Source organism: Gossypium arboreum, chromosome 5 (genome assembly GCF_025698485.1).
Source record: "Gossypium arboreum isolate Shixiya-1 chromosome 5, ASM2569848v2, whole genome shotgun sequence".
NCBI lineage: Eukaryota > Viridiplantae > Streptophyta > Magnoliopsida > Malvales > Malvaceae > Gossypium > Gossypium arboreum.
The window spans coordinates 3827029-3854105 of record NC_069074.1 but is presented as its reverse complement, the minus strand read 5'-3'; the positions used below and the strand labels follow the sequence as shown (position 1 = coordinate 3854105).

Sequence of the window (27077 nt, the reverse complement as noted above, 5' to 3'; positions counted from 1 at the left end):
TTAAAATTAATTACTAAAAATATGTAATAATATTTATTTTACTTATGAAATTAATTTTTTTAAAAATATAAAATCTAGTTAATAAAACATCAAATACAAATCCTTAAATTAAATATATAAATATATCTTATGAAGTGTTACTTTTTGATTTATTTAGAAATGTGATTTATGAAATTTCAAATTTCTTTCTATGAAATTATGAAATTTTAATTTTACGTTGGTATCAAATAATTTTTTAATTTAAAATAGGGATAAGAAGAAAAATTTTAAAAATGAATTGATCCAAATAGAGGTGTTTAAATAGTTTATGAAATATAAATTAATCGAAACTGAATTGAATTTTTTATTTAATTTATAATTAAATTAAATTATTTATTACATAAAGATAAATATTTATATTTAAAATGGTAAAATAATTTAAAATTTTTAAAAATTATTAATTTTTAAAAATATTTATGAACTTTTCTGAAATTTTGTCCAGTAAAATTTATTTTATCAATAATAAATTTAAAACTCAAAAAAAATAATATAAAAGAATCAATTTAAATCACGACTGAAAAAAAACAAAAAACTTGAGCAAATTGCTCCTATTTAGAGTGCATCTTTCCAAGTTCTAACAAGGTAGAGGGAGGAAAGTTTTGTGCCACTGTCCGTGACTTTAGAACTAATGCGTTATTACTAATGCGTTATTTTCCGCATTGGACCACAGAAAAAGAAGATACTTTTAATTTTGTCCGCACGTCAGAGTCATGTATTGCACTGACCAAAGTGGACTCAGTCGTTCTCACTCGCTTTCTCAGCCACTGAACTTACACACTGAAGAGTATTAGGCGTTTATATACACCAATAAAAATAATTAAATTATTATTTTAAAGATCATTTAATATATCGTTTATATTAAATATTTAAAAATAAATAACACGTTAAATGTCCTTTATATAATTATCATTAACATTTTATATGTATTTTATATACAAAATATATAAAATTATTGTTCTTTAAGAGAAAATTTTACTCAATTTATTATTAATCTAAAGACATATGTGATTATAAAAATCTTTTAATTTTTATTTGAATTGAGTTAAATTTTTCAGAAAAAATCATTAAGAGACTTAGAGTGACTCATATCTAATCTCCCTTTAATCAAATAATTTAATGTGATTTAGCTTTAATTAGTAAATACTTTGTTTAAATTGACTTACACCTTTTATTCCTTCGCTAAGAAGTAAGAAAATGAGGTGGAAATGGAAATTACAACTCAACTGCTTGTTGTTGGCGAGTACAGTTCACTTACTCAGAAATGAGATGGAAATTACAACTCAACTACTTGTTGTCATCTTTTAACAAAGTTAAGACAGCTGTTGGCTGAGCTTTTGTCAGAGGGACCCACATTTCAGCACCTGTGAACTAGAATGTGCTTATCACGGGAAATTCGCTTATCATGATAAGTCCAACGACTTATCCTCGGAAGTGCTGCCCCCTATATAATCCCCTTATGCCTTAGTCCTTTTAGAAAAGAAACCCAAGAAGCGGCATCCCTTGAAAAAAGAGAAGATCAAGGAGAGAAAGCTCCAGTTCTTTGTTTTTCTGATTTTGCTCTGTTATTTTCAGTTTCTCTCTGCTGATGCGAGTAAGCTCTGTGTTCATCATTTTTTTTCCACCTTTAGTTGTTTTTTTCTCCTCATGAAGTTGTGTTCACATACTCTTTTCTATACATTCTACTTTATAGCATCTTGAATTTCAACACACTAAAGTTACTTTACTGTTTTAGATTGGTGAAGAAAAACCCATAAATTTTTTTTCGAATTTGGGTTTGTAATATTTTCAAATTAAAAAAATTTTATTGTTTTTTTTTTTTGGTCCTCTGGGATTTCCTCATAAGTTTGAATCTACTACCTTTGGTTCTCGAATTCTTGGTTGTGTTTTGCAAATGAGTTTTGATGTTTTGGTTTCATCTGAAAGCGCCATCACCGTTTGGTGTTTGTTTCTTAGTCTCTATCAAGTTTTTAACCCAGAATTTGAGAGTAAAAATTCAAACTTTGAATTCCTTGCTTCATGATTCATGACAGATAATATCTTGTAAAACAATAAATAAATAAAACGGAAAAGAAGCGGTACTGTTGTCGGTTTGTCTCTTTTTTTTAAAAAAAAAAGTTGTCCTATGTGAGAATCTCTCATCTTCTTTTTAATTTTAATTAATTGAGGTTGGTTTGGACGTCGTAGAGATAAAAGAAGGTTTAGTTCCAATGACGACTTCGCTTAGCAGAGACCTAATCTTCCTGATCCTGCAGTTTCTCGATGAAGAAAAGTTCAAGGAAACTGTTCACATGTAAAATTTCAACCCAAACACCCAATGCATTACTATAAATATTTACTTTTTTTCACATTCCATTTGACTTTAGGACTTGTTTAGTTTGCTTTAATATGCCTTTGTTCAATGTTTTGAACAGCCTCCAGAAGGAATCAGGTCTATTTTTCAGCATGAATTACTTTGAGGACCTGATCCTCGACGGAAAATGGGAGGAGGTTGAGCGGTACCTTTCTGGGTTCACTAGAGTCGACGATAATCGTTATTCCATGAAGATATTTTTTGAAATCCGCAAGCAAAAATACCTTGAGGCCTTAGACAAGTAAAATTAATAGTCTTCTTGATTTTTTTAATAAATTTTACAGTTTGATTATCTTCTGTGCTGCCAGTTTCATTGAATTATCATTTCTACGCTTTAATGATATTTACATTGATCAGGCATGATAGGGCCATGGCTGTTGAAATTCTTGCCAAGGATCTTAAAGTTTTCTCCTCTTTTAACGAGGACTTGTTCAGGGAAATCACTCAGCTCCTAACATTAGATAATTTTAGGTATATGATCTGTTGAAGTTTTTCAAGTTTCGATGTTTCTTGTTGGTTAAAACACAAAGAATATTGCCATTAGGCGGACTTTAACAAATTTCTTAGTTTCTGCAGGGAGAATGAGCAATTATCAACTTATAGAGATGCAAAGACAGCACGTACAATTATGTTGGGCGAGCTCAAGAAGCTGATTGAGGCAAATCCTTTTTTTTGTGACAAGTTGCAGTTCCCTAGCATTAAAACTTCAAGGTTACGGATGCTCATTAATCAAAGGTAAATTTCTCTTTGAAGATCAAAATGAAAGACTGTTCTCTTTTTGATGGAATCATAATTACTGTTGAGCTGAGTGAGGATTCAGACAGTAGCACTTGGTATCCAGATATTGATTTTTTTTTTTTTTTGGATTTCTAAAAATGTTGTTCATTAATTAAAGGTGAACTAATTTTGATTGTCAACTGACAGCTTAAATTGGCAACATTCCCTTTGTGCAAATCCTAGGCAAAACCCTGATATAAGAACTCTTATGGTGGATCACAATTGTAGAAATTCTACTGATCCATACACACAACTAGCCACAAGCAATCAGCTTATGGTTTCTGCACAAAGAACAGAAGGCTTCATTCCAATGTGTGCAAATGGGGTAAGCATAAGCAACCAGCTTGACTTGGCTTTCTGTGCATCTTTTGCTGATTTTCACAAAATATTTGAAGATTTTCCTACTCTTTGTCCTCTGTTAGCCGTTCCAACCTGCATCAACATCAGTTCAAGCTCCTGTAAGTGCATGGCTAACAACTCCTTTAAGCATGAATCACCCAGTACTTTCTGGAGGAGGTAGCCTAGGTGGCCCGTCAAATCCTGGTAAGGATTCAGTTATATTTTCAAGCTAAAGGCTGTACGTTTGATTTTTGATTTCCACATCTGTTCTATTGGGGCGGTCTAGCTGCAGTGTCAAATGGTCTTGTCGATTCTGATATGTCAAAGCCAAGGGTTAGTGCAGTTCCTGACAGGGTGAGTGAATTAAGCTCTAAGTGCATTATTACACTTTGTTCAGATATAACCTACTTATATTCAAACTTTTGTTCATGTTCGCCAGATAATGCCACCAGGTATTAATTCCTCTCAGAATGGTTTGCAATTTAACATGACTGAAGAATTGCCGAGGACTGTTGCACGCACGTTGAACCAAGGATCACTTACCACAAGCATGGACTTCCATCCTATTCAACAAACTCTCCTTCTGGGTTAGTTTTACTTTGATGATCACTATTTCAGATAATTCTTTTGCTTGGTTGGCTTCATTGTGATTAGTGTTTCCTTATATGATGTTATATCAGCTGGAACAAACATTGGGGAGATAAGTTTGTGGGAAGTTAGTTCTAGAGAGAAGTTAGTTTTGAGAAACTTTCAGGTGTGGGATATTGGAGCAAGTTCTATGACATTAAAGGTATGTATGTTTCATTTGAAAATTAGTAAAAGAATCTAACAAGATTATAGCTGTTTCCTTCTTTTTTTTATTCCCAAGATGAACTCAATTCAAAAATGATTTTTGCCATGCAGGCAGCTTTGATCAAAGATCCACTTGTCTCAGTAAGGCGTATAGTATGGAGCCCTGATGGTTCTTTGTTTGGTGAGATTGAACATATGACATTACCTTAGGGTGTGCTTGGTTGGGTGAAAAAGTGGAGGGATGGGAGGGGGGAGTGGAAAAGTGGAAAGAAAATAAATTTTGAGTGTACTTGGTTGGAAAGAGGAGTGAGAGGAAAGAAAATAGGAGAGATGAATATTTTCCATCCTAATGAATAAAAATCAATCCTTCCAAATTGGAAAGATGAGAGGAGAGAAAATGAGAAAGATGTTTATGTTGGTTCAAAATTATGCATTTTTCAAATGGTTAATTTTCTTTCTTTTCATTTTTCAACTCTACCAAGCAATGGAGGGAAAGAAAAATACTTCTTTTTTCTTCTTTTTTTTTTTTTTTTTTCCATTTTTCCATCTTTCCTACCAAGCACACCTATGGAAAGAAAAATTATGCTTTCCATCTTTCCTACCAATTACTTTTTTCATAATCTGTACGTTGCTTTCTTTCCAAGCAGGAGTTGCATATTCTAAACATATGCTGCAGCTGTACACTTATTTTGGAGGGAATGATATTCGACAACATTTGGAGGTGTGTTCTTGTATCTTTTTCCTATAATTTGTTGAAGTTTATCAGTATTTTTTTCCTAATAAATATTACTTTAAATTTCTAGATTGACTCGCATATTGGTGCTGTAAATGATCTAGCATTCTGTAACCCCTATAAGCAACTTGCGGTTATTACTTGTGGTGATGACAAGACCATCAAGGTTAGTTATGATTGAATAGTTATTTCTTTATTGATATGAAGAAAAATAGATCTTCTACACTGATTTCTTGAGTTTAGGTGTGGGACGTAGCTACTGGCGCTAATATGTACACATTTGAAGGTCATGAGGCTTCTGTACATTCTGTCTGTCCTCATAACAAAGAAAATGTCCATGTAAGGACTCTGCTTGATACGCAGATTTTGCTGATTCATTTTTCCTTAATTTGAATGGTGTGCCTTATGATTTTGTTCTTCAGTTTTTCTTTTCAACATCAGTGGATGGCAAAATAAAGGCATGGTTATATGACACGATGGGATCCAGGGTCAATTATTATGCTCCTGGTTGCTCCTGTTCTGCAATGGCCTATAGTGCTGATGGAAAAAGGTATATCTGTAGGAACTCATATATTTTCACAAATGGCTTTTTCATCATTTTCTGTCTTATGAGCAAAAAGAAAACTTGGGTTCCCCTTTGAACTCTCTGTAGGTTATTCTCATGTGGAACCACGAAAGAAGGGGAGTCACACATGGTCGAATGGAATGAAAATGAAGGTACTGTTAAGAGAACCTACCAAGGATTTCACAAACGTTCTTTGGGAATTGTTCAGTTTGATACTGCCAAGAATCGTTTCTTGGCAGTTGGTGATGATTATTCAATTAAATTCTGGGACATGGAAAATTGCATTCTTTTAATGACTGTTGATGCCGAGGGAGGATTACCGGTTAGTTCATTTTTATTTTTCTTTTATGTAGGTAGTGTATAAATGCTTGAATGAAAAGAATAGAATACATATATTGCACCATATGATTCATGGTTCAGTTTTCTGATTTACTTTTTCTGATTTTAAGGCAAGTCCTCATATCCGCTTCAACAAGGAGGGCTCCTTGTTGGCTGTTTCTGCAAATGATAATAAAATAAAGATTTTGGCAACAGTTGATGGTCTTCGATTAATGCGTACATATGAAACTCATTCCCATATTGCTCCAAGACCAGCTCCATCTAATGCTCCAGTTAAGGTAATTAACTGATTCTCAAATTCTTTCCTTAGTGTGTATTTTAGTCCATGGAAAATGTTTTACCAAAAGGATTAACCTGAGGTCCGTTTCCTTCTCAACCTTACGAAATTTTGCTAGCATATGAACTTCAGCCTTTAAATCCTCTTCTTGACTTTTTCTTTTGGTATTGTTTCTCTTTCTTCTTTCTTTATCTCATCTCAACTTTCACATGAATGAATCTAGGTCCATTCAAATATATTCAATATAATTTTAAAACTAATATTATTGGTGCATTTGCTAGAATGGTGACTCAAGAAAGCCCGAGGATACAAAAGCAAAATCAACTGCAGAAGTAAACCCAGTAAAAGCAGGCAAGGTGACTGAGATTAGCACATCTGCTCAATTTCGTTCACTCAAACTCTCAGCTCATTTTGAAGCAGATAAGGTATGATTTTCGCTGGATCAAAGTTTTATCACTTTAAATGATTTAGTTTATACTGATCGACTATTAATTCAGTTCTTTTTCTTTTCACTTTTACTGATTTTATTGATATTTCTTGGGACAATATTTGAAAGTATTGGATGTAATACCTGAATCACTGGTGGAGTCAACCATCAGAATTAATGCCTTGTTATTTTCCTCAGAAATTAATGAATTGTTTGTTTCCTTGTAGTAGCCATAATTTTCTCATAAGCTTCTTTTTGTTAATTGCTTCAGATTGGAAGGTTGGTTTATACTTATACAGGTAATGCCATTTTGGCATTAGCATTTAATGCTATTCATTTACTGTGGAAGTGGCCGCAAAATGACCTCAATTTGAGTGGGAAGGTAAAGCAATCTCCTCTCTATCATATGAATCTGCTAAACTGAAGAGCCTAATTAACAGGAAAGTGCTAACATATGAATTGGTTATATTCTATTGAACTTTTTGTGGTCTAGGCCACAACAAAGGTTGCCCCTCAACTAATGCAACCAGCATCAGGCATATTAATGACCAATCATCTGATCGAGGGTAACCCTGTTGAAACTGTGCCATGTTTTGCATTGTCCAAGAACGACTCCTATGTCATGTCTGCATCAGGAGGAAAAATTACATTGTTCAACATGATGACATTTAAGGTAATTTTTCGAATCCTGGTACCAATTACCTACAATGGTTTAGGTAAAATTTTGGGTTAAGGAGAGCTTAAGTTTGTTCGAAGTTTTTGAAGGTATTGTTTCAGGAAAGATGATAATCTTCTATGGTTTTAAAGAACTGTATAGTTTGAAGCATAAAAAATTGTAATACAACACAAAAAGCGTTATCCCAAAGTATTGTGTTTCTGTTAACCGCTTTATATTTTTGTTGGATAACTACAGAAAATGGTAACTTTCATTTCTCCACCCCCTGTGGCTACAAATCTTGCTTTTCATCCTCAAGATAACAATATAATCGCTATTGGCATGGAGGATTCCACGGTTTACATCTACAATGTTCGTCTAGATGAGGTCAAGAGCAAGCTTAGGGGTCACTCTAAGAGAATTACTGGTCTTGCCTTTTCCCCTCTGTTGAATATACTAGTTTCTTCTGGAGCTGATGCCCAGGTAAGAGTTTTTTCCCCTTAAAATGCATATATACAGAAACTTCTAGCTAGATGCCTTACTAGGTTTTTCTATAGCTTGATATGAGATATGCACTTATTTACACAGATCATTGTATGGGACTTGAATAATTGGGAAAGGAAGAATGGATGCTATTTGCAATCTCCAGCAGGAAGGACACCTACAGCAAGGTCAGACACCCAGATACAGTTTCACCAGGATCAGACACAGTTGCTCGCTGTAAACGAAACTCAAATTGCCATATATGACATGAGGAAAATGGAGTGTATAAAGCAGGTATGTCTATATATGCAAATGGAGTAGTTTGTTAGCTAAAAATAAATAAATAAAGAAATTGCAGTAAAACCGAATGCTATGTGTCTTTTCAGTTGGCTATAGGAGAAGCTTCAGCATCAATCTCCCATGCAACATTTTCATGTGATAGCCTGTTAGTGTACACCGGTTTCGTGGATGGAACAGTGCGCATATTTGGTGCCTCAAATCTTCAATTACAACGGCAGATAAATCCCGCCGCTTATCTCCCATCCAATGCCAGGTACTTAACAATGACTGGTTTTGTCAATTAATATTATTACATATTATTGTTCCCATGGCAATGATAAGCAAGTTAACAAGTTTTCAAATGATGTCCTAAAATCATGTCTTTCGTGAGATCTTCAACCATAAAAACATGCTTCCATGTTAACAAATGTGTTCTGTTCATCCATTGCAGCTCAACTGTTTATCCGCTTGTGGTTGCTGCACATCCCCAAGAACCCAACCAGTTTGCCATAGGCCTAACTGATGGCAGCGTCTACGTGTTTGAACCACTTGAGTCTGAAGGTGAATGGGATGTTGTGCCCCAACCTCAACGCATTGAGAATGGATCCACAAGTACCATTTCTACTCAAGTTGCAGCCTTGGATCAAACCAAACCCCAACCCCAGGGCTAATATTTCAAACCAATGTATACTTAGGTTATTTAGTCCTGTAACTAAAACCTGATAGACAGCTATAGTTCTTATATGAAACTTGTTTTTCTCATTCTAGAATGGTATTTTCTTTTGTTACAATCTCATCATACACATTGGTCGTGACCAAGATAAATTTTTTTGAAAAAAAATATTAAATTAAAAATCTTTTATATTCAAAATTAATGTTTGATAAATGTGAAAATTAATTTAACAAGCTCATCTGTTGGGTTACCCAAAGTTTAACCGACAGAAGAAAAAAATTAGGGAAGAAAATGTAATAAATGCCTACTATTATATGGTCGAAGATAATAAATCACGTGGGCAAAGTCAACGGCAATCACGCTTGATCCAACTCACATATGTTATGATTGTATCCATGGATAAAGACAAATCAAAGAAATCGGACGGTCTCAGTTTTAGCTGTTATGCATAACTTCGAGACCCACGGTCTCTTTATCTTTGACATCAAGCACTCTTTCTAGAACCATGTGGATAATAATAATATCTCCAAAACCCTAACATAAACCCCCCAAAATTCGAAAAGCATAATTCAATCTCTTAACTTTCTCTCTTCAATTGGGGTCGCTTTTTTTGTAGTTTAAACTTCTCTCAGTCTACGATATGTCAAAGGTCACGCAAATGGAAAGTCTGACCCGAAACGATGGGTTCTACTTCTCGGACAGTTTATTGGGCTTTGCACTGCAAGCTATGGTTGTGGAGTCCGCCAGTATTGCTACAAAGTCTGTCGCTTGGTTACTCATGATGGTATAATTTTTTCTTTTGTTTTTGCTATTCAATTTACCTTAAGTTTTTAAGTTGCAATTTAATTTTCTGGGTCAGTAGTTTTGAGTGGTAGTTGCTTTAATGCTTTATAAGGGTTCCCCCTTGAATTTATTGCGAAATTGACAAATTTTCTATGATAATTTGATTTCATTGTTCTAGAATCTAGAAATTTGCAATTTTCAGCTTCAATGCTGCTTTTGTTTCGAATCTTGTTTGAGACTGGGGATTTTGTTCATTTGCCTAATAGGTTTAATTCTCATGTAATATTGTAGGATGTTAAGGAAGAATTTGGTTAGGGTTTTGTTGAGGAAAAGATTATAGAAGACACTGTGACTTTGAAAGCATTGGTTCATTTGATATGGAGTGATAATGACACATCAAGAGCAAGCGATTACCTTTTAAGATTAAGAACAATTTCGTTGTGTTGTTTGTCCTGTTGTTTTTTCTTTTTTATGTGTTTTGGTGCAAGAATGCTTGTTTGTTTGTCATTTGGTTTAAAAGTATATTATTTATGATTCATATGGCAATGGGAAATTTCATTTTTCTGTTCCTGAAGTGGTGTCCTTTGATGTGACAATCTGCTTGCCTGTTACATTATACTCACGAACTGCACTTGGAAGAACTCTGTTTTTATTCTCAGCAAGTGTTTGTTGTTTTCCCAGATGGGAAGTCTGCCTGATGGAATTGATAGCCATATCAAAGAGCCTGAAGCATATACAGGGTTAGTTGCAGTCTTTGCATCTTTCTTAACTTGTTCTTTTATACGTGGATTGGGAAAATTGGTCTATTTGCTTTTTCAGGTTTCCGCTTGCTCAGCTTCATGCAGTGAGAAAACCTAGTCCTAAGAACAAGGATGCCTGTGACACCGAGGATGATGAGGATGAGGAAGATGAAGCAGGAGATGATCAAGATGAAGATGCAGATGAGGAGGATGCATCTGGTGAAGATGAAGGAGATCCAGAAGATGAACCCGAGGCCAATGGGGATGGTGCCAGTGGAGACGAGGATGATGAGGACGAGGATGATGACGATGACGACGACGATGATGGTGAGGAAGAGGAGGAAGAAGAAGAAGAGGAAGACGAGGATGAAGAGGAAGAGCTTCAGCCACCGGCTAAAAAGCGAAAATGAGCTTGAATCTCTTGTTGTTTTTTATTGTCTTGTTGAGGTTAGGGGTATGGTGTAGTTGGAAGTTAGAATGAGCCGATTCAAGTTGCGGACTAAGGGTGTCTGTCTAAATTAGGGTAGAGAACATTGTGAAATTTCTGGAAATCAGACTTGTTTGATATTTTCCTAATATACGGTTCTAGCACCATTGTATTATAATCTTTGCTTCAATTCTTTTCTCCTAACCTCTTCTGTATGACTTTGCTCCTTCAGGATTTCATCTATGCATACTGCGCATGTGGTTGCTTCCAACCATGCTCCAGCTTACGGCTTTTTGTTAATTCCAACAGGACGCTTGGTAATTTCTGATGAATGTCTAATGTTTTTTCAGTAAAAAAGGGATGGGTGAGAAGTAAGGTGGAGGGATGAAAGGAAGGCACTGCCTGATCTTTGACCGACTAAATTCATTCAGGGAGGAAATCCCTACCAGTTATTGACTGTTGATGTTAGAAATATTTTTGTCATTTCTCTTTTTTTTCTTCTCCTTGCCTCTTCTAGCCTTTGGTTTTTATTGAAGTTGCTTATGCATTCGAAGTTACAATCCTCCTTTTTTTACTCAACTGAACAACAAGAGAAGTGGCAAAATATTTATGTTTTAAGTTTTTAGTTGAAATCAGTTTCACCTTCGGTTTATGAATAACTTATTATGATTCTCAGGAGAATTCTGCAGAACTTGAAATAAAGAACAAAAAGAGAAAAAAAAAACCCTTTATAGTTTTGATTCTTTGGTAATTTTGGCAATGCCTTTTCGTATATATTAGTTGGCAGAATCTTTCTCGATTTGGTATAAGTTGTTGGCAAGAATATTGTTACTTAAAATACGTTAAAGGCAAGCGAAAGTTATCTGCCTTTTAAGATGTCGAGCGGAATCTGTAACACTTAACCATATAATTCGGAATGACTGGTTTCCAACAAAAGAATCAATTGTAAGATGAGATTCCTTTTATCTTCACAATGTTTGAAGTATTCCATGCTCGACTTTCCTGGCGAAAACTATTTTGCCAATGTTTCATATATCCTGAAACAATCATTGCAACTAAAATACATGAATACAAATCACTAAGAAGGAGCTCTAACTAAGCCTCAGATCTGTTGAACTAAACAAAAAAGCCTACGCTTCAAATCTAATTTCAAGGGGAGGAACCCCATAGTACCTCTGCAACAATGGTAGCAGTCTCTGCCTCAGAAATAGAGGCTTCTCTGACCCTCCTCAAAATTTCTAGCTTGAATTCTGTCTTCTCCTTTTTACTTAACATTTCTCCTGCTTCTAATTGCACAGCAAATCTTGCAACACAACCTTCAAATGGGCAGTTACCAACATAACCCTCTTCATCGCATTCCATTATTGGGTCTGATTTTGAACCACCTCCATTGTTTGTTCCATTTTCATCGTCATTGGATTGCTTTTCTAGTCTCTGCAACTTCACCAGCTTCTCAACCAACCCTGCTTCAAGCATTGCTTCAATGGCTTCTCTTCTCCCATAATACGCGATTCCAAGTATGCAATCTAAGGCTCCAACTTGAATTGACACATTTTCCGAGCTTAAAAGGCTTATAATTCTAGGGATTTCTTTGTGTGCTTCTAATTCATCAACCAAAGGGATTCTAATGAACTTGATTAGCAAAGAAAGAACTCGAATCGAACAACAAGATGGCGTTGATATTAAAGCTCGAACAGTTGGACCCATTAGCACCAGTCCCACAAAAACATCTTTATTGAATCTAATCAATGAAGCTATTACAAGTGCTACCTGGTCCTGAATTCTTATAGAGCATGATGAATCACAAAGCAAAAGTTCAAGGATTGAGAACACTTTGGCTTTCAAAATTAAATCTTGAAAATAACTATCAAAACCTTGCGATAAACGCTTCTCAAACTCGGCCAAAACCTTCACTTTCTCATCCTCGTCATCCGAACCTTCAAGTGTTTCCACAAGGTTTTGAACGCTTTGTCGGTCGAAATAGGCTTGGATTTCAGTATCGATTGAATAAGCAACTTGGTAAATCTTGTAGTTGATGATTTGGCGTCTGAGGATGGAAGGCAGGGTATAGCCCTGATATTTTTGGAGCTTTTCAAGCAGGGTTTTGAGGTTGCAAAGTAGCTGAGAGAGCTTGGAGAGATGAGGATCGTTGCTAAGTATGGGGTTGGCATCCTTTTCAAGGTGTAAGAAAGGTTCACGGGTGGATTGGGGTTCATGTGTTGAAAAAATGGGGGTTTTCTGCAGATCTTTAGAAGCTTTTTGAAGGGACGTTAGCAGTGAAAATAACTGTTGATTGTCTTGGTTTGATGTATGATCCATTTTTCAGGGATACTGCTCAGATTCGAAGCTTACTGCATGTGGCGTGAAGGGAGAAAACCTGAGAGAACCTCTCAACTACCAGTCCATACATATAATTATATGACCAAACCTTCAATTAGTTTCATCAAGGGCAAAAACCTCATAATTATCACAAAAAAAAGAAAAGAAGGGAACAAAATCTTAATCACTATTAACATATGCGAGAACTTTCTACTGTTTCTACACGCATTCCAGTTTCAATTCAATTTCTTAGCTATCAACAAACGACTGTCCTTTCAATCCAATTTGTTGTTTGTGATTTACTGGTTTCGCTGATGGTAGTGGACCAACCCTAAACACAATCATACAAAAACAGATACAGTACATGAGCTTGCTCATTTACTTGACACACTAAAAATAGCTGGGTTTTATTCAATTTATCAATTGAAATTATTTTCTTTATACAAACAAGTCCTAATTTATTGTGAATAAGAAGGTTTAAGCGCTCAAGCAAGCCAAGTAAAAAAAAGGGCCGAAACCCTCGAAATGGGCCGCGATGGGTAACAGTGCAATTGTCATGATGTCGTTGCTACCAAGTGTATTGAAATCAACCCGATTTGCCTAAGTGTATTGAGCATTCACTTTTCTTTTATCTGTTTAAATGCACTAACTTCTACCATATATAACCGGATTGGTTTTTAAGCAAAATTTCTAACAGCTTAAATAGAAAAGAAAATTCATGACGATCTACACTGAAGAAAACAACAGGCTGACATCCATATATCCATTTCCTCGATGTTAGTTTACATAGCTTGAGAATTAGCAGGCATTCCATTCATCTCTTCATCAGTGCCAGGGAGGAGATGCCACGGATGTTGGTCTGAAAAATTTTATGTTTCATTTAGTATCACGGTCACGGAATACTAACTGAGGGCTCCATTTTAAATGGAGATGAAGCTTTCCTGATTTAGCACCATCTATTGTGAAATTGTCTTGAAATTCCCCTTCTAATAACACCCTAGTGAGTGTCATGACGATTCTTCCAATTTTTTCCTGAAACATTGTTTTAGAAATGCTTAAACACCCTGATTAAAGCAACGAAACTTAAATTCCAGCAACTATCCAGATCTCTACTTTGTCACCTCTGCAAATGGTGATGAACAGTCTTTTTTATTTATGTGGGAAGCAACACTATGTCAAACAATTTTTTTTTTTTTGGTGATGTATTGGGTTTTTTGAGCATTTAGGTGGAATTCTATTTCAGCAAGGATGCCATAAATTGATGGGGAATTACCAGCCTGAAGGGAACAAAAAAAGAGAAAAAGTTGCAACTGAAACTACAGTGAGAGTTTACCTTCCTAAAAGTGTCGTGGTCCCAAACTTCAATAATTAACATTTCATGTAATGCATCTTCCACTACAAAGTCGAAGGTTTGGTTCCAAACTGGATTCAAGGTCTCATTAGCAACCTGAGAAAAGGGAAATATTTGAATGTGAAAGCCAAAAAGGCACCGACCAAAAACAAAGGAAAACCTAAAAGCAGCTTACCCTTGTCTTGGATTTTGTCTCGGATTTCTTCATTGTGAGGACCACAAAAGGGTCTGCCTTTCCATTAAAATCAACTGGTGGCAAGTTTTCACCTGATATAACCATCACTGACAGTACTCCTCTAACAATGACCTCTCTTTTCTTTTGTCCCGCTTTTTCAGGAGCAAGAGCTTCCGTTTCACTATTTGGAGATTTAAGGGCTTTCTCCAATGATGTCAATGAGAAATCAGCGTCAAATGGATTCTTAAAGGTGCTATCTGTGCCATAAGGGTTGTAAAGGAGCTCAAGCTGCACCTATTGGAAAGAAATCATGAAATTTATCAGGAACTGCAACATCCAAGTTGTTTAAGATTTTGTAAAAGATAAACTTCATAACCGATGCAGGAGAGAAATGTTATGAGCGAGAATTATTTTAAAGGATTAAACACTGAAACCACATTTTCTCTTCTTAATGACATTAATTTGTTTTTTCAGTGGCATGTATGGTTTTCTTTCAAGAAAACTGGAAATTCTACAGCTATCATTCTTCCAATTCATGGTGGCAATGTCCCTGTGGATGAAAATTGCCTTTAACTTCCTCAAATCTGAAGACTCATACCAGTTACTATTGATAAAAGGCAAACTTTAAAAACATTGTCTCTAGATTAGAAATGTGTGATCACGTTTTGGATTAACATATCATCTATGGTTTCGTCTCTTTGACTCTGAAAAATGAGCTCATCTTGTTCATGCAAGTGTTGCAAGCATAAAAAAGTAAATAGAAAGAAAAGGGATCCCCACCTGACCCCTGTATTTATTATCTCTCTGGACTAGTAAATCCTTGACCAGTTTCAGCCATACCTCCTTCACTTTACCGGGCTCAAGCTCCTTTAATGCTAATTGAGCACAGCCTATGAGTTCAGCACCTTGAACCCCTTCATCATCGAAGACTTTTATGGTCAAGTATTGAGTGGACACATCTTCTACAATGAACTCAAAGTTCTCATTCCAAATTGGATTCAATTGGTTATCCTGAATAACTACAGAGTTTAAACACAATCCTGAATAACTATAGAGTTAAAACATCATTTGTAGATGGTAAGTATTGTACAATGGTTTTACTCCTTTTCGTTTTATCTGGAAGTGGACGTATAAATAAGACAGCAAAAGGATCAGATTTCCCAATGATGTCCTTATTTGTTAGTTCCTTGGCTTGCACAAGCTTCACATCTAATGTTCCAACTGGTTTCAGCTCCAGATCACTGGTAAAGGGTTAAGAATTAAGAGTATAATCACAGAAAAACAAGAGCTAATCACTAGGAAAATCAAAAAGAAAATAAGCGCTTGACATTTTAGTTTTTCTGTAAACATAAATAGGGTATTCTTTGGGAACTCAGATTCCAGCTTTGTCATGTCACAACATTACACTAGGACAATCACAGAACATTAATGATTATAGGTGCTTAAACTCTTGAATAATATTCATTGTAGAAAGAAACTTGACCAGCTTAGCATACCTGTAATCCCCAGGTAATATGGGTACAATATTCCTGACAGGCCACGTTATAGAATCTTCAACAGCGTTCCTGATTGTTTCCTGTCAGTGCAGAACTTTAAAATCAGTTCATCAGAACCACATTTTATAATAATTTATACTCTCAGTGGTTCAAGAACTCATGAAAAATTCAATGCAATTAATACTTCTTTATGTAAACTATCATGAAATTCTGGCTCACAAATGATTGTTAACAAACAGGGTTGTTCACTTCCATCTTGGAAAATCTACTGCTAACTTTGCACTCGTTTAATATGCCTCCATATTTTTCAAGTCAATATATATTTCGAAGGCCTTAATCAACACAATATACAAATAATAGGAGAATAACAAGAAAATATGGGGAAAAAGGTTTCTCCACACCTCAATGGCATCAGAAACCCCGGGTATTGATGATAGATCACCTCCAATAACTTTTAGTGTAAAGTCAAGATCTCTCTGTAGGAAGAAGCATATAAAGAAATCACGATATCAATATACATATTTCTAGCATTGATGAGTTATTTCGTTGCAGCAAATAATATTTTCAGCTTGTATTTTTGCATAAGCTGTGAAGGAGCACAAATATATAGTCAATCAATTTGGTAATGTAGTGTAATGTTAACAAGATTATTGCTATTTACCTTCTCTCTCAAGGAATAGGCAACAGCTCCAAAACAAGGAAACTGAGCAACAAGTGGTTTGAAGATTAACCTGAAAACCCCAGTGAACCCAATATCTTTTACCTAAATGAACAAGTTTAAACCAAGAGGTGTCAAGGAAAATACATAAACATGAAAGCAATGGATACAGTAAGCTAGACATATCTGATAATGAAAGCACGCCCATGTATTGTTACCAGCAAATTTTAAACACCAAAACAGATGGACTTTAGCAAGGTCGATGAATATCATCAAACAGATTCCCTCCGCTTAAATACATATAGCACTTACAAATATACACATATAAAGCAAAAGTGCTAATTTTTTACCAAGAAGAAGAGGTTTCTATCAAATACATTTAACAATACAATCAAGAAAGGAAGTTTTAAGCATGAACAATAAGTAAAGGTTACCTGCACTGGCAGGCTAACACCGAGTTTGGTGTTAATATTAAGCACAATGTTGGGGTTACCATCCCACTGCATATCCATCTCCATTGTGATTCCATCAGCACCACTTTCGCACTCAACGACGGATATACCTAAAGAATATTGGCAAATTTGTCATTTGATTCACTGATACACTATTATTATATAAGATATTCTCAATATTAACAGAAGACAAAGTTGTAATGAACAAAAATGTACCTGTAAATTGTGGTGCAACTGTACCAAGAGTCAACTTGTCAAACTTCATAGAGGATAAGATAGCCGGTGTATATTGTTCAAGAATTGGCTCAACACTCGCTCTTATTAACTCTGATGCTGCCTATACCATCATAGGCAAAAGGTACAAAAATGCTTCTCCTTTGGTATATATATATATATTTATATACATATACTGAAGTCTAACTAACATTAGTAGTTAAAAAATAAACAATTACCTCGTCAACCGATGGCCAAATCTTTTCAAGTTGGACGTTAAGCCAACCTAACTGTATTTGTGAAGAAACTAATATTAGTAGCGACTCGATGATAACAACACGAGATAGATATATAATCTGATAATGGATCTAACTCAACTTCTGGCGCTGAGAAAAGACAACCCAAGGTGGATAAAACTGACGTGGTAAGATTTTTCTTGAATCTTGCACTGTCAACCTTGCAAATGCAGCGATCGTCCTTGCCTAACATAATGTGTCACCAAAACCCAGTAGTTTGTTAACCATCAGAAAAACACATTTATTTGCTTCATATCCCAATACTTAAGGGGAGAATTTTACGTGCATGAAAGCAAGAGAAATGAAATGTACGTCAGGAAATGAAAGAAAGAGATCGTAAAAAGCTGGATTTTGATTTCTATGAAATGGAAATACCAGATCAGTACGACGAGTGGATCGAATTTTCCCATATCGAGCAAAAGCAATGATCAACCCGATGCCAATGGAAACTCCAAGGAACACACAGAAAAAGAAAGCCATAATTTTGTTTAGTTTTGTTACAACCCCAGGTAATGAATCTAGGTGAAAATATATTTGGATTTTCTGGGATTGCCTTTTGAAGCCAACGTCAGAAAGAGCTTTTTCCTAGTGAGGAAGAAGCTAAACGAAAAATTTGGATCCGGATGTTGTTAGTTGTAGTAAAGAAACTACGGAAACGAGTTTGATCTTGTCCAAGCAATGATTAACCAATTTACTTCAACATTTATTTATTCTGCATTTGATATGACATAATGAGAAGTTGATTTTTTTGGAATTTTTGAGAAAGTTAATTTAAGTTTGAATGTATTTTAATTATTAATTTGATGATGTATTATGATAATTGATTTTAATAATACTTATTATGGTTGTAATAATTATAAATTTAAAAAAAAGGTTTTACTGCTTAAAACAGTAAAAAAAAAAAACAGTAGTTAAATAGAAAAGGTCCAGGCTTAAACAGCGGAATTTGGACCTTGGGATCTGATTCTTGGGCTGTGGAAGTGGCCCAATAATTTCTCTTCCATTTGCCACTTGTAAGTTGTTCCCCTCAAATCATCAATGTCTGTTTCCCGTTTCATGCACGTCTAACTGATTATTTATTTATTTATGTAAAAAAAAATATTATTTATTCAAATTTAAAGGTTTCCTTATTATATTGTTTTAGTTATAATCTTAACGATTTCAGTTTACTGTTATTTTTTTGATTGATACTTTTGAATTTAATCATAATTATCTGTTGATTGGAGCGGAGAAAAAATAAAAACATAATTATTGCATTATCCATTGTCTATTAAGAAATCACACCTGCTAAAAATTTGATAAGCTCGTTTTTATAAATACTATATATACGTGCAAATCACTTTTTTATTTACAAAAATAATGTGACCTGTGTTCACAGTTCGGTTAAGATCGAATTAATCGATCGAATTGATTTAGTTCGGTTAATCGGTCGTGGTTAAATTTAGTTCAATCAAAAGTCAGTTAATGATTTTTTTTTAAATTTATGTTATCGGTTAATTCGGTTCAAAATCAGATAATTAACTGAATTAACCAATTAATTGAAATATTTGTTGTTTTCAAGACTTATGTAGTGTTTGATTGTTAACTTTCAAGAGTTATGTAGTGTTTTTAATGTCTTATTTATTATCTTCACCTTCATTTAAAGTTTTTGAATTATTAAATAAAAGAAAATGAACATTAGTAATGTATTTTTATATGTTTTATATTTATTTTAATCAAAAGACAAAAACATATAAATTTTGATTAATTCAATTAACCGATCGAATTAATTGAAATATTTCAATTCGGTTAATAAATTTAAAAAAAATCAACTAGCAGGTAAAAGATTTTATTATATTTTAAGTATTTCGATTAATAGGAATTCAATTTAAGTATTAAACGAACCGACCGTTTGAATACCCTAAATGCCACCTAAGAGTATAGGTCATCTATAAAAATTCATCATTAACTATATATTGATCATATCGTCATCAACACCAAGTATTTCAATTAAATTCATGTTATTAACATTAATTTTATATTATTAACTAAGTTTTTTAAATAATTATATATATTTATCACCCACATGCAGTATATATATGTTGCTAAATCTAGTTATTAACATGGACGAAAATTTCTAAATCCCAAAAGCCCATGGGATAAGGTGACTTGCCAAATAACTAAAAGGTGTGACGGTTTGAGATTTGAAAATTGAAGGATTAGAAGGCAGACATAACTAATTAGGATCAGAGAGATTTGATGTTTGTTGAAAAAGGAGTGTTAGTGATTCACTAAACCTCTGCTTCTTCATATAAATAAAAACTTGACTTTATATCACAGGCCACAGAGACCAATACGTCAGTTGTTCATTTCTATGGCTGATCCGAGTTGCACCATCCCTTTCTTCGTATACCCTTCTATCTTCCTTATTCTCTTCTTCACTTCCATCAATCACCACTACCGTCTCTACTCCTTTTCTTCTGTTATATCCAATCACACTAAGGTTTCCCGAGAAAATTATTCTGACATTTCAAACTCTCAAACTCCAAATATTAGTTCTGCTCCTGATTTTCATAATGATGTAAGCTAATATAACGAAAGCATAATGGTGGGTTTTAGTTTTTTATTTTATTATTTTGACGTTTTGTGTCGTTTATTTTGTGTTAACAGGTGCAAAAGAAGAGCCAGATTGAGGTTTTGGAAGAAGAGTTGGCGATGGCAAGAGAGGCCATACGAGCGGCATCTCGGTCACGGAGTTATACTTCCAACAGGCCGGAGAGTTACGTTCCCAAGGGATCAGTTTATAGAAACCCTTACGCGTTTCATCAGTTAAGAAACATCCTAGTCATTTCTTCTTTACCTTAGCCTGGCTTTTAATACATTAGTTTTTGAATCATATGGAGAAGAACCAGTAAGAAAGTGACTTGCAACTTTACTGCTTATTAATGCAAGTTCAGTTTAATTTTCTGCATGTAGTTGCATTGGGCCATAAATCGGGCAGGATCCTTGAAGGTAGAATCATGGTTATATTTCATCTAATTGATATTACTCCTATAAGTATGAGATCATCAATTGGAAGAGTAGAAAGTCAAAAAAGAACGGCTAAGATTGCCATTGATTTAAAGCCTATAAATGGTAGGGTATGGTGAACAAAACACTGAAAATAGAACCTTTTCAATGAATTTTTCCCTTTTGTGATTTGCACACAGAAAAACTTGCATTGAAGACTGTATAGCCTTGATAGTATAATAGAAAGAAGATAGGGTTCATAACTTTCTGCTTCCCTCAATCAATAAGTCGGTTATCTCTTCGTTGTCAATGTTTTGAAGTCTCTATATTCTTTTATACTCCAAACACTATCGAATTCTAGATGGTCCCAAGTTTATGAATTTAAGGATGCTTTGCATACAACGAATTGAAAACTACCAGTTCCATTTTCAATTCATTGGTCACATGATATATTCCTTCATTTGTCAAACATGCCAAGGACACGAAATCCCAAACTTTACTTTCCATGTTTCCTTTTTTTTTTTTTTACTAAAAGTTAATAATTAATTGTTGTAAAACTTTTCGATGCATATTCAGGAGCCACATTGAAATGCAGAAGCTATTCAGAGTGTGGACATACAAGGAAGGAGATTCACCGCTATTTCATAATGGTCCAGTAAATGATATATACTCAATTGAGGGGCAATTCATTGATGAACTTGAGAGCGATATTTCACCATTTTTAGCTCGAAGCCCCGATGAAGCCCTTGCATTTTTCCTCCCTGTTAGCGTCGTGAATATTATAAAGTATGTTTACAGGCCTTATACGAATTATTCTCGTGAGCGCCTTCAGCACATAGTGAAGGACTACATTGGCATAGTATCAAGCAGATATCCCTACTGGAATAGAAGCAATGGAGCCGATCATTTTATGATCTCTTGTCATGATTGGGTACATATTTTACTGTACATAATATATATTGTCGGTTTTGTTCATCTTTATGTCGAAATCATGGAAGTAGAGAATTGGTTGTTTCAGGCACCGGATGTTTCAGCTAAGGACCCGAAGCTTTTCAAGAATTTCATTAGAGTTCTTTGCAATGCCAACTCCTCTGAAGGATTTAAACCTGAAAGGGACGTTTCAATGCCAGAAGTGTACATTCGTTTTGGGGCTCTTGCACAATCCCAAAAGAACCGACCCCCAAACAACCGTTCAATCCTAGCCTTCTTCGCAGGCGGCGAACACGGGGACGTGAGAAAAATACTATTCAAATACTGGGAGAAAAAAGACAATGATATTCGAGTATTCCGATATCTCCCCAAAACCCTAAACTACACTGAACTAATAAGCCGAAGTAAGTTTTGCCTTTGCCCTAGTGGGTACGAAGTGGCAAGCCCAAGAGTCGTAGAATCGATACTTTCCGGTTGTGTTCCGGTGATTGTTTCCGACCACTACGTGCTTCCGTTCAGCGATGTCCTTGACTGGAGTAAATTTTCCGTTTATGTTCCCATCGCAAAGATACCGGAAATCAAAACAATACTGCAAGGGATTTCTGAGGAAGAATATTTGGAAAAACAAAGGAAGGTCCTCAAGGTGCAAAGACATTTTGTGCTTAATCGACCAGCCAAACCATATGATATAATGCATATGGTGATGCATTCAGTATGGCTTAGGAGGCTTAACCGAAGATTATCAGATTAATATGCTTAATTTAAATGGCAATTATGATATATATATGTACTATTTTATAATAATTGAAATTTTGTATTTTATTTTTAAAAGAGAAAAAACTTAGTAAGAAAATTAAAAGATGTATATATACAATGAGACGACAATTTTTCTAATTTAAACTTATTGAGTAAAAAATAAAACATCACTAATTTACTAAATATAAATTTAATTAATTTACTAAATACAAATTTATTTTTTGGTGAATTATAATAATAGTGCAAAACCGAACAATTAGCGGAATTAGCGCAACTTAAACTCAAACTACACCTAGACAATGAACAACCTTGACATCAAGCAATCACATGGGTTCATACAAATTTAATTTTTAATATCCCATTTCTAATAAGATATTTATTACAACTTATTATTTGTTTTTCTTTTAAATATTAATGAACGTATATTATTTGGTTTATTGAATTATAGATAAAATGATAAAAGAACACAAACTTTAATTAAAGTGTTTCGTTGACAATAAATCTATATATTTAGATTTTATATATAATTTGATTAATTAAATTGACATAACATTAATTTGATTTATAATTTTTTTAAAATTATTTTTAAAAGTAATAAATTTATGATTTTTAACAATCTCATTAGAAATGTTGGTCATATTCACTTTTTTTGACACAATGCCTAGAACTACCCATAACCCTCTCCAACCCATAAATAAAAGGGCAATGCATTTCTACGCACTCAAACTCACGTCCTCCTGCATTGGCAACAAAGCTTATCCAAACTAAATTAAGACTCAATCAACATAATTATGATATTGTTATTTGTTGTTGGAGATTGACCCGATTAAGTAACGAACAAATAAAAAATAACAAAATAAATTGAGAAATTAAACATATAAATTTAACGTAAACACAGATTAATTTCATAAAAAACTGAACCTGAAAATAAATAATCATCAAAACGTAAACACAGATTAATTTCATAGATTAAATAATAATACAAAATTTTAGATTAATTAGAATTCGACTGAAATAAATAAACAGAATTTAATTAAAAAATTATCACCCAAATTATTGAAATATGAGTATACCCAACATTTATATATATTTAAAACAAAATACTATCTATGCTTGATTAGCGTGATGTTTAATCCAACTTTTCATGGCCAAATAAGTAACTTGACCACTCCCTCAAACGGGTATTTAAAAGGGCCATACAAAGGAAGGCTAAACTAAAACATTTGCACTACTTCAGTCGAATTCTTTCTCCAACCGCCACACCTCTTTTAATTTTATTTTTGCAGAAATTGCCGTTTTCCCTCGCTTTCTCCTTCATAATTTTCTCGAGAAAAAGGAATCGCACTATCCAAACACACGGTTTCTAATTGAAAATTAAAAGAGCTTTCCCAACATGGAGAGTTACTATAGATATTCAGTGTCCGCTTTCATTTTGCTATGCTTATGTGTTTTCACGATCCCTGTGGTTTTCCTTAACTATGATCACTTCAATCCCTTCATGAATTTATCTAATCCAACTCTTGAATCACCTGGACCAAAATTTGAGTTGCAGAGACTGATAGTTTCTACTTCTGATCAAATCAGAGCCGTTAGTACCAGCGGATCAACTGATGATCATCAGCACCTCAACCGAAACACCACTCTTATAGTCTCTCTCTCTCTCTCTCTCTCTCTCTCTCTCTCACACACACACACACAGAGATCGAGAAATAAAGCCGTTACTTAAAACTTTGAATCTTGATGATAAATGTTGGAAATTAAGATCTTAAAGCGAGATCCTAATATTTGCTTCCATCTCTCACTTCAATTTTGTTCCGATTTTCTTTTTTTATCATAAATTGTTAATGAAATATTATTAATTATATGTTAATCGTTTTATTACAGAAAGAAACGAAGAAACTAAGCAAAGAACAAGTGTTAGAACAAGGACTAGCTAGAGCTCGAGCTTCAATTCGCTCGGCGGCAATAGCTCGGATCGTCAGGACGGCTTTTTTCATGAACGACAATGACGTTCCCGTTGGAGATGTCTATCGTAATCCAAGCACATTTTATCAGTAAGAATTGATTAATTTCTTCTTTTCTTTTAAGAAAAATAAAAAATGGAGGAATTAATTAACTTAGGCTATGCTTCTTAGTTAATATGGTTACTAAAAAGAGGTTTCGAAACTTCTTTGCTTCCAAGGTAAAGTAAATTAATTATAGATATATTTGGCTACCTTTATATTTTGTATAATGGAAAGAGAGTTGATGAATTGAGAACTTGTTTTCTTCTGACTGAAGCCAGGGCGGGGAAATTAAAATGAAATGAAGACTTGCGCACTCGCCACCGCACTCATTTCTCTTTTCCACCACACTCGATACCGTATTATCATAGCTAGCTACTGAAAAAGCTGCGCTATTGCTTTTACACATATGGAAAGTAATTGCTGTCCTCAATTTGAAAATACATAAAAAATTTATATTATATCATATATTTTAAAAATATTAAAAACATAAATTGATTTTTTTTCTTTTATTCAATCTATCTATTTATATATATTAATGTAATCTATTTCTATATTTTATATCTACATATTATATAACTATATGCATGTGTGTGTTGGCGGGTTATGTGATATGCAAGATAATAATGATCAATGGCTTTGGAGCAGGTTAGAGATATAGCGTGCTTCAGACAGTTGTCCAAGAAACAAAAATTTCCAATTTGCTTGATAAATTATTACTCCACATGTGACAATATAATATATACGGCAGTAGTAAAGACCTGTGCTGTCGTTATTGATGGTAAAGTTGGTGCGAATATGACAAGAGAAGAGGCCTCAAAGTCTCTTTAATTAATCTTAAACATAAATTTAAGGTCGAGGAATTTGAGTTTTAACAGAAAAAAAAAAGGAGAAAAAAGTCTTTTACGCATTTTCGAGTATATATACTCATAAAGATCAAGATCTCAATTTTTTGACATTTCATCATGCATGTCCTATGTCATTATGCAACATCTCTAATAATGAATTTGCTTGTATTCATATACTATTTCTAATTAATCATGGACTGAGTGTCCAAATCATGACAATAATAAATTTTAGATGATTCCAATTTATTATGTCAAATAATTCATACAGGAGTTACGTAGAGATGGAGAGGAGATTCAAAGTCTACGTGTACAGTGAGGGAGAGCTGCCAATAGTCCACGACGGACCATGCAAAAATTTATACACGATAGAAGGTAGATTCATACACGAGATGGAGCATGGAGCTAAGAGGTTTAGGACAAATGATCCTCAACGCGCTCACGTTTACTTCATGCCCTTCAGTGTCGCCTGGATGGTCAAGTACATTTATACGCCACTGAGTTTCGACATTACTCCTCTTAAGCACTTTGTTTCTGATTATGTGAAAGTGATATCCATCAAGTATCCATTTTGGAATCGAACTCATGGCGCTGATCACTTCATGCTTGCTTGTCATGATTGGGTGAATTTCTCTTTCCCCGTTTTTCTCTTTTTCTTTTTTTCTTTTTTTAATTTCGGGAAATTAAATTAGAAGCATTTATATAACTGGCCAAACATCTGTAATATCAGTAAATACGCCATAATTAAAAAACTCTCATCTCATGCTTCTTTTTGCAGGGGCCCCATGCATCACAAGGCAACTCACTCCTCTACAACAATTCAATTCGCGTGCTGTGCAATGCCAACATCTCCGAAGGCTTCAATCCACAAAAAGATGTAAGCCTTCCAGAAATCAGCCTCATCGGTGGCTACTTATCCCACAAACTCATCCACCCACCTCCGCCCAATACTTCTCGACCGTATTTTGCTTTCTTCGCCGGCGGACTTCACGGTCCAATCCGACCATATCTCCTCCAACACTGGAAAGGCCGAGACAATGACATGCAGGTCTATGAATACCTCCCAAAAAACAAAGACTATTACTCTTACATGCTCGAATCAAAATTTTGCCTATGCCCAAGTGGGTATGAAGTTGCCAGTCCAAGGATTGTCGAGGCCATATACTCTGGATGCGTGCCGGTTATTTTGTCAGATAACTATGTTTTACCTTTCAGTGATGTATTACAGTGGGAGGCTTTCTCAGTACAGGTGGAAACAACGAAGATTCCTAGATTGAAAGAAATTTTATCAGCAATTCCAGAAGAAAAATATCGGAAACTTCAAGAGGGTGTGATAGTTGTGCGCCGACATTTTATGTTAAACCGACCTCCTAAGAGATTTGATGTGTTCCACATGATATTACACTCAATATGGGTTAGGAGAATTAATGCAAGACCCAATAGTAATAGATCTTAATTCATTTCACATTACGTAGTACTAGTCATAGATTATCCACATGTATTAGTTTTCTTCCAACTTACTTTTTTTAAAAGTTAATATTTTTGTTCGTCAAATTTATATTTTATATATGTGTATGTCATACGCAAAGGAGGTTAAGTTGTATTTATGCATTTTTAATATATAAATTATATACAAGTTTATTATTATTAAATTGATAAGAAGAAACTATACATGAAAGAAAGATAAAGACCGACAATTTTTTTTATTTACTTGTGAAGGATCTTGAATTAATGAAAAGAAAGTCATATTTATCCATTTTGAAGTGGTTATTGTTAAATTAGTGTTGGTTTAAAATTTTAAATTTATATGTTTTAATGTTAGTTTTAAATTAAATGAACTTATTTAGGAACATATTTATGAACACATGTTAATAAATATATAATTGAACTCATGAATATTAAACAAATAAACAGTAA

At 34.3% G+C, this 27077-nt stretch overlaps 6 protein-coding genes across 17 annotated transcripts; 4 read left to right on the top strand and 2 right to left on the bottom strand.

The window, feature by feature from the left end:
• The first annotated feature begins 1458 nt into the window (after positions 1-1458).
• Positions 1459-8910, top strand: LOC108470679 (topless-related protein 1-like). 10 transcript variants are annotated; one of them, XM_053029019.1, is made up of 24 exons: positions 1459-1630; positions 2224-2329; positions 2451-2630; positions 2747-2860; positions 2957-3124; positions 3350-3491; positions 3589-3709; positions 3792-3859; positions 3945-4092; positions 4186-4295; positions 4409-4478; positions 4945-5018; positions 5101-5196; positions 5274-5369; positions 5453-5580; positions 5683-5917; positions 6045-6212; positions 6493-6636; positions 6910-7020; positions 7132-7311; positions 7552-7776; positions 7882-8070; positions 8163-8329; positions 8507-8910. In XM_053029019.1, exons 2-24 carry the CDS (start codon positions 2247-2249, stop codon positions 8724-8726), a joined length of 3237 nt encoding a protein of 1078 aa, XP_052884979.1. In that variant the 5' UTR covers positions 1459-1630; positions 2224-2246; the 3' UTR covers positions 8727-8910. The 10 variants fall into 10 exon arrangements, with proteins under 10 accessions (XP_052884979.1, XP_052884977.1, XP_052884976.1 ...); XM_053029017.1 differs by having other exon boundaries at positions 3314-3491; XM_053029016.1 differs by having other exon boundaries at positions 2205-2329; positions 2966-3124.
• Positions 8911-9140: 230 nt separating this feature from the next.
• Positions 9141-10856, top strand: LOC108470966 (uncharacterized). The gene is made up of 3 exons (XM_017772506.2): positions 9141-9512; positions 10193-10251; positions 10331-10856. Exons 1-3 carry the CDS (start codon positions 9369-9371, stop codon positions 10659-10661), a joined length of 534 nt encoding a protein of 177 aa, XP_017627995.1. The 5' UTR covers positions 9141-9368; the 3' UTR covers positions 10662-10856.
• A 746-nt stretch (positions 10857-11602) lies between these two features.
• LOC108472597 (uncharacterized) lies at positions 11603-13448 on the bottom strand. Its single transcript, XM_017774139.2, has one exon. The coding sequence runs from the start codon at positions 12995-12997 to the stop codon at positions 11828-11830; it is 1170 nt and encodes a 389-aa protein (XP_017629628.1). The 5' UTR covers positions 12998-13448; the 3' UTR covers positions 11603-11827.
• Positions 13449-13671: 223 nt separating this feature from the next.
• LOC108473124 (synaptotagmin-4-like) lies at positions 13672-18309 on the bottom strand. Of its 3 annotated transcripts, none has more exons than XM_053029022.1 (13): positions 18014-18309; positions 17716-17824; positions 17582-17649; positions 17346-17466; positions 17112-17239; positions 16681-16782; positions 16421-16495; positions 16020-16099; positions 15614-15764; positions 15304-15534; positions 14524-14817; positions 14331-14444; positions 13672-14029 (listed from the first exon to the last, which is right to left on the bottom strand). In XM_053029022.1, exons 1-13 carry the CDS (start codon positions 18116-18118, stop codon positions 13874-13876), a joined length of 1734 nt encoding a protein of 577 aa, XP_052884982.1. In that variant the 5' UTR covers positions 18119-18309; the 3' UTR covers positions 13672-13873. The 3 variants fall into 3 exon arrangements, with proteins under 3 accessions (XP_052884982.1, XP_052884983.1, XP_052884984.1); XM_053029023.1 differs by having other exon boundaries at positions 17582-17628; XM_053029024.1 differs by lacking the exon at positions 17582-17649 and having other exon boundaries at positions 17741-17824.
• A 1657-nt stretch (positions 18310-19966) lies between these two features.
• On the top strand, positions 19967-22307 carry LOC108471508 (probable glycosyltransferase At5g11130). Its single transcript, XM_053028680.1, is given in 4 exon segments — positions 19967-20225; positions 20288-20445; positions 21203-21557; positions 21645-22307. Coding segments are annotated over 4 exon segments (1410 nt in total). The 5' UTR covers positions 19967-19991.
• Positions 22308-23520: 1213 nt separating this feature from the next.
• On the top strand, positions 23521-26753 carry LOC108472857 (probable glycosyltransferase At5g25310). Its single transcript, XM_017774416.2, has 4 exons — positions 23521-23960; positions 24197-24366; positions 25432-25783; positions 25939-26753. Exons 1-4 carry the CDS (start codon positions 23706-23708, stop codon positions 26614-26616), a joined length of 1455 nt encoding a protein of 484 aa, XP_017629905.1. The 5' UTR covers positions 23521-23705; the 3' UTR covers positions 26617-26753.
• Positions 26754-27077: the final 324 nt, after the last annotated feature.

Bases quoted from the DNA above. Each gene is read 5' to 3' on its own strand.
- LOC108470679 (XM_017772088.2), top strand. The intron at 2,330-2,450 runs GTAAAATTTCAA...TGTTTTGAACAG, and splicing joins TTCAAGGAAACTGTTCACAT to CCTCCAGAAGGAATCAGGTC. The intron at 3,860-3,944 runs GTGAGTGAATTA...CATGTTCGCCAG, and splicing joins TTAGTGCAGTTCCTGACAGG to ATAATGCCACCAGGTATTAA.
- LOC108470966 (XM_017772506.2), top strand. From the start codon at position 9,369: ATGTCAAAGGTCACGCAAATGGAAAGTCTGACCCGAAACGATGGGTTC. The intron at 9,513-10,192 runs GTATAATTTTTT...TTGTTTTCCCAG, and splicing joins TCGCTTGGTTACTCATGATG to ATGGGAAGTCTGCCTGATGG. The intron at 10,252-10,330 runs GTTAGTTGCAGT...TTGCTTTTTCAG, and splicing joins GAGCCTGAAGCATATACAGG to GTTTCCGCTTGCTCAGCTTC.
- LOC108472597 (XM_017774139.2), bottom strand. From the start codon at position 12,997: ATGGATCATACATCAAACCAAGACAATCAACAGTTATTTTCACTGCTA.
- LOC108473124 (XM_053029022.1), bottom strand. From the start codon at position 18,118: ATGGCTTTCTTTTTCTGTGTGTTCCTTGGAGTTTCCATTGGCATCGGG. The intron at 16,783-17,111 runs GTAACCTTTACT...TTGTTCATTTAG, and splicing joins GTGTTAGCCTGCCAGTGCAG to GTAAAAGATATTGGGTTCAC. The intron at 16,100-16,420 runs GTGTGGAGAAAC...CTGCACTGACAG, and splicing joins GGGTTTCTGATGCCATTGAG to GAAACAATCAGGAACGCTGT.
- LOC108472857 (XM_017774416.2), top strand. From the start codon at position 23,706: ATGGAGAGTTACTATAGATATTCAGTGTCCGCTTTCATTTTGCTATGC. The intron at 23,961-24,196 runs GTCTCTCTCTCT...GTTTTATTACAG, and splicing joins ACCGAAACACCACTCTTATA to AAAGAAACGAAGAAACTAAG. The intron at 24,367-25,431 runs GTAAGAATTGAT...TAATTCATACAG, and splicing joins AATCCAAGCACATTTTATCA to GAGTTACGTAGAGATGGAGA.